The sequence below is a fragment of the Aptenodytes patagonicus genome, chromosome 20 (genome assembly GCF_965638725.1).
Source record: "Aptenodytes patagonicus chromosome 20, bAptPat1.pri.cur, whole genome shotgun sequence".
In the NCBI taxonomy this organism is placed as follows: Eukaryota; Metazoa; Chordata; class Aves; order Sphenisciformes; family Spheniscidae; genus Aptenodytes; species Aptenodytes patagonicus.
Window position 1 is genome coordinate 156,256 of NC_134968.1, and position 11,441 is coordinate 167,696.

At 39.3% G+C, this 11,441-nt stretch overlaps 1 protein-coding gene across 1 annotated transcript; it reads left to right on the top strand.

The window, feature by feature from the left end:
• The first annotated feature begins 202 nt into the window (after nt 1–202).
• Nucleotides 203–8,393, top strand: MEOX1 (mesenchyme homeobox 1). Its single transcript, XM_076356730.1, has 3 exons — nt 203–833; nt 6,982–7,154; nt 8,019–8,393. The coding sequence occupies exons 1-3, from the start codon at nt 383–385 to the stop codon at nt 8,139–8,141; spliced, it is 747 nt and encodes a 248-aa protein (XP_076212845.1). The 5' UTR covers nt 203–382; the 3' UTR covers nt 8,142–8,393.
• The last annotated feature ends 3,048 nt before the right edge of the window (nt 8,394–11,441 follow it).

Consider the following 11,441-nt stretch of genomic DNA (forward strand, 5'->3'; position numbering starts at 1 on the left):
AGTGTATGTACGTTAACCCCTCCCTCCCCTCTCTCACATTTCACTTCACAAACTTGTCACTCTCTCCCCAGCACAGTATTTAAAAAGTGTTTCGCTCATGTCCAGCACTTCACAAGGAAGCAAGCTTCAGGCCTTGGGAAGCAAGTCAGGGCAATCACTGCATAGATCTGGTTGCTGTTTTCCAGTCGGGACAATGAAGACGTTTAGAAGAGTTCCCAAAGTAACAAATCTGCAACAGCATAAAACCCACAAACAAACTGTTGTTTAGGGAGGAAATCTATTCCATAAAATTTGGAAGATTTCCCCTCTGCTCCTCTTCTGATTTTGAAGCCTGAGCTATAACCAGCCACGAACACTGGAGTGTGGACAGGATTGGAAGCAAATGGATCCCACCAGCAGCAGCTGCATGCGCAGTCCACAACCTCCTGCCGCACTTTGGGGGTGCCTGCGGAGCACCCATGTGGATGTCAGCACAGCTTCAGGGCTGAACCACTACCCACCAGCACCATTCTCCTTCCATCAGAAATCAGATTTTGCTACTTACTCTGATTTCTCAACCTCCTGCCTGGTGACTGCTCCCCATAGCTTCCCACATGAGGAGCGGGCATTTGTGGAGCAGCACCCCTCTTTCCAACACTCTGACTGGCATTTTACAGCAACTGAGGCCAGAAGACGACTAAATCCAGGATTGGCCTTGGGTTCTGGGGAGTCAGAAGGCAGCAGCCCAAATGTAGTGAGTGCGGCAGTGGGTATGAACGAAGATGATGAGGTACCAGTAAATACTACAAATGAGACTGAGAAAAAGTCATCCAAAAGAAAAAAGGAAAACTCAGGTAGGTGATATGAAATCAGGGTTGTGGGATAGTACAGGCTATAGAATGAGAGCACCTGTAAGATTAGGAATTAAGAAATAAAGCTAATGAGGAAAACATTTTGTAATTCTTGACTGGGGAAACTTAAACAATAACAACACTGAAACTAAATGGCTTATTCTTTGATGACCTCTGGTGTTTGTATTTCACTCCTGCAGATCTTGTTTACTGAACCAGGCATTTTACTCACCAGCACAATGCACATTTGCTGTAACTAAACAGGAATCACATGGCATGTATACACTGAGCTGAAAGTCCTAGGATATGGAGTTATATATTGCATACCTGCCATTTGTCCAAGCATAAGAGAATGGCAGTCAAAGAGCAAAAATCCCTCATCTTGAGCTGCCTGTGCTAGTTGGAAATGTTTTACTAGGATTTTGAAATACAAGATGCAATGTCTCCCTTTAGATGTAAATTCTATTTGACCTCACTAAATATTAAATGTTTTTACCTCAGAACAGGAGGTACTAAAAGTTTGCCCATCAGTACAATGTCCAACAATGCAGCAAATGTAGATAGTTTTCATTGTGTCATCCTAGCTAGCAAAACACATTCTGTCTACAGCGCAATATTCAATAATTTCATAATTATATAACCTCTGATTTGCTGCTGTCTCAAATCCAGGAATGTGAAATATGCATAAAATTGTTTTCTCCTAAGGAAGCTGTTAAAAATTAAGATGCTTATACACATTCATTTGCTGTAGTATTCATTTACAAGCTACAGCGTGCTTTTTCCCACAGCACTGCTATGAGGTGGGGAATATTTTCCAATATCCCCATTTTACAGATAGAGAACACAGAGATAAAAATATTTATTTATTTATTTTTAGGTTTTACAGGTTGGCTACAGAAGAGCCACCTCTAATCCAACTTTCATTTCTCCATTTTGCAATTTAAACAACAAGCTTGTATTCGTGCTCTCTCTGTCACACAATTAGTCCTAATCTCACTCTCTTCCAATATGAATAGTCTGTCAGGGAACACATAAAATAACTAATATTTCAAACCTCATTATGCCCAGAATCTAGTTTACTCCACTCAGTTATGTGTTTTTATTTTGGAAACCCAGCTTTGTAGAATTTAAGTTCATTTCTATTGAAAAAGCATGTTTGGGGCAAAAATTTCCCAAAAACCCAGATGCAAAGAAGTTAAAAAAAAAAAGTGAACAATGCTTTTATTAAAACATTTGCTAGTCATAGGTAAACAGCAGATTTCAGTATACTCAGATTAGAGGGATATCCTTATTCTTAAAGAGACTGATTCCAAAGCACATCTCCCTGTTTTAAGTAGAAGGCAAATGTTCTTTCTATTCTCTATTACCAGCACCCTTGACATTTTCTTTTCATACTTGCTGCTGTCCCATATACTTTTCCTTACAGGGGAGCTGTAAGCAATGACATCACTGAAAGGTATGGTGTTTCCTACCTTCTAGCAACTGTTGCTCTCTGTACAAGTTGTTACTCTAGCGAATGCAGAATAATGAAAACATCCCAAGGGGGATTCCGTGGCTTTTCATTTCACTCCCTTCTTTGCTTACCAGGCAGCAGATAGAATTATTTGATATCCCTCCTGCAAGCTTTTCCTTCCTTCTGTCCCCAGACAAAATAAAACAAATGAGGGGAAAGTCTATGAGCAATTTTATTGTGATTTCCTTCACTTTTACACCAGTTCCAGAAATGCAACTGGACATATCACATACTGATTGTTTATTCTAAGTGGAACATAAATCTTTTCTCTCCTCTTGAGAATTTTCCTTGACTTCTTTAAAAAAATCTAGGTATCCAGAGCCTTCTCATCAGAGATTGGGCTAGTAAAGAAAAATATATTGAAATCACTTGAAGACAAAACCTACAAAATAAACTATTTTCTTTCAGTTGGTGCCTTATCCACCACAATTTTACCTGAACTACAATATAGATACAGCATTACCATGATTTGTACTAGTGCATGCAAAAACCTGTGGTTCTTGTGAAGACCCTAGTTATTACAAGATACACGGTGAAGATCTTGGAACATGGCTCTTTGCAGAGTATTCTGAGAAAAGTCTAAAATAAGCATATTTCTCAGACAAATAAGCAGAATGGTGTAAAAATAATAAAAAAGCTTGTCAATCTTCAAAACTTTCTTTGAAGCATGGATATATTAAAAACATTTAAAGAATTGCTTTGTTATGGCAATAACAGTGGCATCTACTACAAGTACTTGTGGATAAACATGCACACACCCTTCCCTTCCTCTACAGACTTTAGTTATTTAGATGCCATATCCAGTCTTGACTTCACAGGCTCACCAAATGACCTGAAGATAGAAGTTAACCTAGTGATAGCTTTCACAGCTGCCTCTGCTGTCCATCCACAAGCCACAGCCATTAACATTCTGAAATAAAATTTCAATAGAGTTTGTCTGACCTGTTTGTACTAAATTGTACTTGCGTTATTACGCACTTGAAGTCCCCACATCTCCAACAATAGTAATATAATACATAATAGAATTCAGACAGCTTTATTTTATGTGAATGAAACAATACAGAATGTTAGTGAGGTTGCAGTAGAAATGAGAATGTGAAAACAGTACGTAATGACTCCCTTAACAACATTAGACATACAATGTCCTTGACTGAAGAATTCTGGAAAACTTTGTATTAAAATGTGTAGAGCTGATCTGAATTGCCGCCTGCCAACCTTTTTCAGTCTTGCCACTAACTATAAAGAGGATTTTCTAAGCTTGTGATTCCCATTTGCAGTCATGGTGGCATAAAAAGCAGTAGATAGGAGTAGATAGCAGGTAGCATCAGATAACCTGAGAAAGACTCAAAAGCAAAGTACAGGCAAGTTCCTGATCAGTTTGAAGTGGTCTGGGTGCAGAACATCATGTGTCATAGCCCTCCGTATGCACCCTCCATTGAGCATTATTCCATGAGGTGCACACATTGAAGTAACTTCTGGATATTTTATCATCAGCTGCCAAATGAATCCACTATTTACGAGGTCACTTTACTTGGCCAATGTTCCTGATAGCTTTCAGAATTTTATGTTCCATAACAGCAAAATCTACCAGTGTCTTACTACTTGATTTAACCACCACCATGCCCTCAAAGTCTTTAGTGTGGGGAAAAAAGTAATACTGTGCAGATGTTTCGTATTTTTATTTTACTTTCTTCTGCTGAGGGAAAAATTGCAGACATCAACAGTAGTTTGCAGAATAACAAACACCAGGTGCACTGATCTGAGCTGTGGATCACCACAAACATCTAACAAGCAGGTAGGATCCTCCACGTACAGGCATTAGTGATCCCCATACTTCTGTGCCTAAGCTGCTCTCTGAGCAATGCAAGTACCCTCTATGGTGCCAAAATCCTGTATCTGCACAGTGCAGAGTCCTTATGCCTTCCTCCAAAGCATTGTTTACTGGCTATTGTTAGTAGACCAGTTCAACCCAGTGAGGGAGAGTGAGTACAACTTCATGAGACCAGATTCTGATTCAGTTATGCTGGTCGTAAGCACAAAGCAAAGCCAACTTCTGTTGACCAGCTCCAAATGGTGAATTTGGCCCATTGTTTTGCAGGGAATGGGTTGCCTCTTCATACACATAGGAATGTAATAGTGTCTGACACAGTTTTTGTTTTGGAACATTTATAGCTTAGGAAAATGTACCATTTGGGTTCCTACACATATTTTGCTGCAGGCCTGGGAAAAGGCAGCTGTTCAGTTCAACCACACTATGAAACTGGTTGGGATCCTGGAAGTATGCATGCTTCACAGTAGAGACACAGATCTTCCTGTGATTCCTGAGCAGCCTTTTTTTTTTTTTAAACTGGCAGTACAGTAGGAAAATCTTTCCAAGCCGATTTGTCCTTTCACACAACATTTGCCATTTTCCACATTCTGTTGTCAAAACTCTGAAGTAACTAGGCCCAATTTCCACTTTTGGAATATCACAAAACCTCCAGCCATGAATAACCATATGTCTCTTTACAACACCATGTGGCACACAGCCTGGATGACAGGATCCAAGCTACACATCCTGCTTTGTTCCCAGAAATACTTAGCTACTTAAAATTATTCACATTGCTTTTTGGAGATGAAGACTGGTGAAAGTGCCCCTTAGAAAGGATGTTCTTCGCACAGGGTTAAGTAGTGAGCTCACGTGTATATTCAGGTTGCATTAGCTATTTTTATCACAGGTTAATTTGACAGAGGTGGCTTTAGTTCCTGCAGTGTGTTATTTGCATTGGAGAGCTGCTTCACTCCTCCACACGTTTGCTAGGGGAGCAGAGACCCAGGGGGAAGCCCTTGAGACCAAGCTGATACCAAAGTTCCCAGCAGGGGTTCCACACTTCAAATCCTGCTTCCTCACCACTCTCTCAAAAGTCACATTTGTTAGCCTTTGGGAAATATGTAATGGTGTGTTTGTTCAGTAAGAGATAAGAATGAAGGGGATTGTACAACTATGGGCAAAAGCATGAGGAGAAACTTCTGGGGTTTTGTTTTCATACTTTCCCCTACTTTATTTGTGGATTTTTGAAGTATAAGTAGCAAGAACAATGTTAATGTAAACAAGACTAATTTCCTTGAAATAGAGAGCAGTACAGCTGCAGCATGTGATACACTGGTCCCTGTGCACATTGTCGCTAATGAGAGCTATGTTTGATTTCTCTATTTCTGATGGACAGAGCTAAGATCAGATTGATCATGAAGCCTACAGCCACACCTGGCAGATTTTTCCAGCTTTATTACTTTGGCAACCAAAGGGACATCTAGATGATGCTGCTGCGTGTCGTGCTCATTGCTACCATTTTGTATATAATTTCTATGTAGAAATATTATGTTAGGACTTCATTGCATACTGGTTACACACAGAAATTAAGTAATTAATCCTCAACATACAAAAAACCTACTAGCATCTTCAGTTCAGGGAATCTAGCCAACCACTGAGGCAAGAGGGGAGAAAGAGTCAAGGAACTTGTAAAACTGACTCCCTGAAAGATTGACAGTTTGGGCTTTGCTTGCTGAAACAGGGCATTTTTCCTTGCATTGCTTGGAGATTCTTCACAAGCACCAATTTTAAAAATAGAGGAGAAAAAAGAAAAAAGAGAAGAGAGGAGGAAAAGAGAGGAGGAAAAGAGAGGAGGAAAAGAGAGGAGGAAAAGAGAGGAGGAAAAGAGAGGAGGAAAAGAGAGGAGGAAAAGAGAGGAGGAAAAGAGAGGAGGAAAAGAGAGGAGGAAAAGAGAGGAGGAAAAGAGAAGAGAAGAGAAAAAAAAGATTGCCACAGTCTCAGGCAAAGTCAGTTTGTGTTTGCTTTTTAGCATAATTGGTACAGCATCCCTTTGGCTATGGCTTGAAATTTGGCTTTGAAATATGACTCTTGACCACATGGTAGCCAAGTGCACAAATAGCAAAGAAGTTTTTCAGGGCAGCACAGTGACAAGGATGATACTGAGGCCAATCATGCACACAGATACCAGATCTTGTAGTTTTCATTTAGCAAGGATTAGAAGCAGCTCAGTCTGGAGCATCATGCGCCAATTCAAAGAACACTGGTTCTCTGGTGTTGCTTGTTTTACCATGTTCCTGCCCCCCCTGCCCTGCCAATTATTTCCAGGCCATATGCTAGCTTAGGGTGCTTACTAAGTGATTTTACCCTATGCCCTGCACCAGAGGTCATCACCATGCGCTCATAACACATTACACATCATACACACAAAGTGCTAGCTTTGCTGCCTGTTGCTTGGTAGATCAGGGGAGAGTGATAACATGTATATAAGGAATGAAAGTAAAGATGTGGGGAAGGAAACTATTTTGATGCAATGATAGCAAGGAATGAGAGCTTCTGTCCCATAGCTACTCATTTCTGACCTTGCACAGCCAGGCCTGTGCTTCTGCAATTTTGACAACACACCCCTACCTGACTCTGCGCTGTTGTCCTCTTGAACCCAAGACTGACAACACGGCTAAGTCATGCTGAGCTGGAGGGGACATAACACAAACTTCTTAAAACTTCCACTGAGCACTTGAATTAGTAGTTTATATTGGACCTCTGCAATACACATGTTCACACAGATCAATGTAACTGCAAATTACACAACACGTGTGCTTGCCTTTCAGAAAACCAGAACTCAAGCAACAAGGGAGAAACAAGCAGCAAATCACGGAAGGAAAGGACAGCTTTCACAAAGGAGCAGCTACGGGAGCTGGAAGCTGAATTTGCCCACCATAACTACTTGACAAGGCTCAGGAGATATGAGATAGCTGTGAACCTGGATCTCACCGAGAGACAAGTACTTCCTGAATCCCTGCCTCCCCAGCTTCTTCTTCCTCCCCCACAACTTCTCCCTAAAGCTAAAACCCAGATATGTTACTCGAGGGTGTACTTTTGCAATGGCACAGGGGTATTTTAATACAAAGCCTCCACATTCTTTTAAAACACATTTGTTACAAATTTCTGTAAGTAGTTAATAAATGTCATTATGTTTATCTAAACTAAAGACACATTTGGGAATAACTGATATCTACTGAGCTGTTGTTTACCACCACTCATTGGTACATACTGATATGTCAAAGCTTACAGATGGAATATGGATATCACCTTAGACTGCGATTACCAGGAAATTATTAGAATGATATATGTTTGATACATGCATTCTTCCTGGGTCAGGTAGTATTTTGAGGTGATAAGGAAAGACAAAAATGCAGAGTTTCATGGAGAGAGATATTTCTGTTCTCTCATTGTGATCTCAGTCAGGGTTTCCTTATCAAAGCTTAGTGGGCAATAGAGGAATTGCTCAATTAAGTGAAGCAAATTACAATTCCTGAAGCATTAGATTGGATGGACTAGATGTTAAAAGACATTAGATGCACTGTGCCCATTGGATCGACATGCTTAGTTGATATAAAGAGAGACTCTAGGCAAAGCACTTGTACTACATTTGTGGGTCTCAGAGAAATATCTGCCTGGAACAGTTTAGAAAGAATTGTTCCTGCCTCTGTTACAGAGATGGATTACTTAAACTTGTGAGGTTCTTTTCACCTTTTCTTCTAGAATTCCACAAAACATCTGTCTATTGATACACACATATATGCATAGATCTGCTTATACAGCTCAGATTGAGGCAATAAGTAATTATTTCCTTTTTATCACCCAGGTCAAAGTATGGTTTCAAAACAGAAGGATGAAGTGGAAACGTGTTAAAAGCGGGCAACCAGTGTCCCCACATGAACATGACACAGAAGATGTGGACTCTGCTGCCTCCCCCAGCTCTGACTAGTCCTTGCAGCAATGGGAGAGAAATATGGAGAAAGTAATTGATCAGAAAGTGGACGCAACACTGCTCCGAGTCAGCTACACCATGAGATGATCCTGCTTGCAAAACCTGTAGCCCTGAGTCTTTAAAAGGTGTATGATGCTTTAGGTTACAGAGGCAATTAAAGAACGCAGGGGGAAAAGCCGAAGGAGAGCATGATTTTTATTTTTGTCTGAATGAATTTAACTCTCTCTGGAATTGTCTTACTACCACAGATGTGTCTTCAGAATAAAAGCTAACAAACACTGAATATAAAACAAGAGTAATGTTGTCTAGGCTCCCAAACACTCAGAAAATACAGGTTGTCAGTCAGCAAGAAAGGGTTCAGCAAGTGATAATGCAACTGTATTCTCATTCAACCATTCCCTGGTCACATCTACTCATTCTGCATTTGGACTTGACAAGGCACATTTTCCTTGTGCCTTACTTTAAGAGAAATAAATACTTTGATAGTCCCTGATTTTTCTTGCAATATGAATTGAACACCTGTATGGCTAGGCAGTAAGATTACAAAATAAAAATTTGAGACCAAAACCATATACACAGAATTCTGCTTACCAGTTTCAGAAGAGATGGCTTTCACATTGACAGTCCAAGAGGACAGGTGCCTTGTTGATGGCAGCAATTTGCAGAGGGACATTTTTTCCAAGCTTACTGTAAATCCTGAAATTAAATTGCTAGATCTCAATTTCAAATATTTTTTCAAAGCAGTCATTACCAAATGTCACAGCAAGTACAGCAGAGATTAAGCCCTCAACATAATAGCTAATCACTATTTTGTTTTGAACATTTAAATCTATTTAACTAAAGGAAAGCTACTGTTTAGTGCTGTATTTCTTTTGGATTTATGGAATCTCTCTGGAAACCCACGGTTTTCTTTGCGAATTTGGGATTGTCAAGAGAAGCAGAAAACAATGTTATCTGCAGTGGTTTAACTGAGTTTACCGTCTACAAATTCTTGTTTCATTTTTCACTGGAGACAAAAGTTTCCTCCAAATAAACATGCACATGTGTATATTTAAATTACGTATAAAAACATCTGTTAATCTAGGTATTGTGTGGATTTACACTCATTACTTACTGTCTTCTAAATCAATATCTGGATTTATGAAATTTACAGTTAAGTAACCAACTTAGCCCTTTTTGCAGACTTCCCATTAATAGGTTATTTTTTGTGATTTTTTTTTTTTTTTTAGTGTTTGCAACTGATCAAATATTTCATATAAATGAATAGTAACTGTGCTTTTCAAAACATGTAAACATCTTGTGTCTTTGATCACCTCTGCCTTTGACAGGGTTTGAGGACAGCGAGGAACTTTACCAGCAATCTTTAAAGCCATTAAAGCTGACACAGCCAACTGCCCATACTTCTAATATAAATGATATGTAAAAGAAGCTTTCCAATACAGAATCATAAACTGCCATGGCACCACCAGAAGTCTTAAGGACACTTCCACTTGAAATTACCCCCCCTTTCATCCAAAACTTTTAGTATATCAAATTATGAAGTTTTAGAAAAGCATAGTGTCTGTTTCCATTTCTTTTGTATTTTTATTTAATGTACAAATGCCATATTTTAAACAGAAATTTACACTAGCATATCACATTATGACTATTGAGAATACTGAAACTTCGGTTTAAATATTTGAAAGGTAACCATTAGTTGCGGCTATGGCATACTATCTTCCTTTCACCTTACTCTGATGCATCTTTATTGGGGTTTAACGCGGACGGCAGATATGCTGGATATAAAGTTGGATATCTGGATGATATGTTTATAAAGTTATCTGTGGTTAGCCCACTTGTAAAAGACCTCAAAATAGATAAATATCAACTTTTTTTTTGGAACAGAGATGCTGTATTCTTTTCAAAGAGCTGATTACTGTAACTACTAAGAACAAACATCCATTACATTCCTTCTTTAACGTTTCCAAACTCTAACAGATGAAAAAATGAACAGTTTAGAGTATATATGTGTGCAAAACCAATTAAAAATAATTATTTTTTAAAAGAAATTATTTAAAAAAAAAAAGAAACTTGAGAAGTGAAAAGCCATACAAGGTATTTTCCACTTCAAACCAAACCCAGTAGGTGGAATGGAGAAAGGACAATCTCTCATTAAAAAAAGAGTCACTAAATGTATTATGTATTTGACAAACTGAAGATTGAGAATTCTTTCAGTCTTCCATGGTGACAGTGAAACATCAGGATGTCCTTACTGATGTTTATGCAAAGGGAAACAAGGGCCTTGCTTTGCAGGACATTCCTTACTAGCTTGAGGGACAAGGCGCCTTCAAGCCAGCCCTCTGCAGCAGCAGCAGCAGCTGCTTGCCACTCACCAACCAGCAGGATAAGGGAGCTAGCTGTGTTCCTGTATGGTTTCCCACACCATACTACTTGCAACATGCCTACAACTCTTACCCACTATGAACAGCACCCCCCCCCCCCCGCCAAAAAAAAAAAAAAAAAAAAAAAAAAAAAAGAGAGAAAAGAAAACTGCATCACTGATGTTTCACAGGGCCTCTACACAAACTATGCTGTGATCACAGCATGGATGCAAACTTATGTAAATCCTGTGACTGTATTCACAGAGGGGTATTCCCATTACTTCTCAGATCAGCTAGACAGATATTCAGCAAGCACTGTTACCCCTGAGGAGTCCACCTATCTCTCTGCAGAAAAAATGTGCACTTTGTCACCACAAGCTTAAATGAATGCTGCATTTAATGTAAACTAATAATTAATAAATAATCAGTTAAAATAATCAGGAGTATGCATGTCCTCTCTCCGAGCTAGACCTACCCATGTCTCTTCAGATCTTTATGGTAAGGAAACACTACCCTCAATTTCCTCCCAGGACATTTGTGTGTGAATGGTACGATATTTTGATGGGAGATCTTGCAGACAGGAAGTTACAGCCGGATCCCAGTTACTCCAGCAGCATTAAGCTGAGGTGTACTATGACAGAGCACTATTATTTGCGTTACAAACCTGATGTTAATAATAGGTTATTAACCTCATTATTCAGGTTACATAAAACTAGCAGGCTAAAAAAATTGCCTATGCACAGATGAGAAGAAGCTACAGTTTACTGTAATTTTAAGAGCAGAAAACGTCTACAGCTCTGCTTAAACCTTGGTGCCTTCTGATTAAGCTTCTGACTAAACTCACTAGTTTAGCTCTTGGCAAACACTGAAGAAAGCTGTTTTTATGAAGAGCTCTGGTGCTAACTCAGGCATCCTACCCTCATCTCCAGGAACACAA

Excerpts from the sequence above, each read along its gene's own strand:
- MEOX1 (XM_076356730.1), top strand. The coding sequence starts at position 383 with ATGGATCCCACCAGCAGCAGCTGCATGCGCAGTCCACAACCTCCTGCC. Across the intron at positions 834-6,981 it reads AAGAAAAAAGGAAAACTCAG|AAAACCAGAACTCAAGCAAC; the intron begins GTAGGTGATATG and ends CTTGCCTTTCAG. Across the intron at positions 7,155-8,018 it reads TGGATCTCACCGAGAGACAA|GTCAAAGTATGGTTTCAAAA; the intron begins GTACTTCCTGAA and ends TTTATCACCCAG.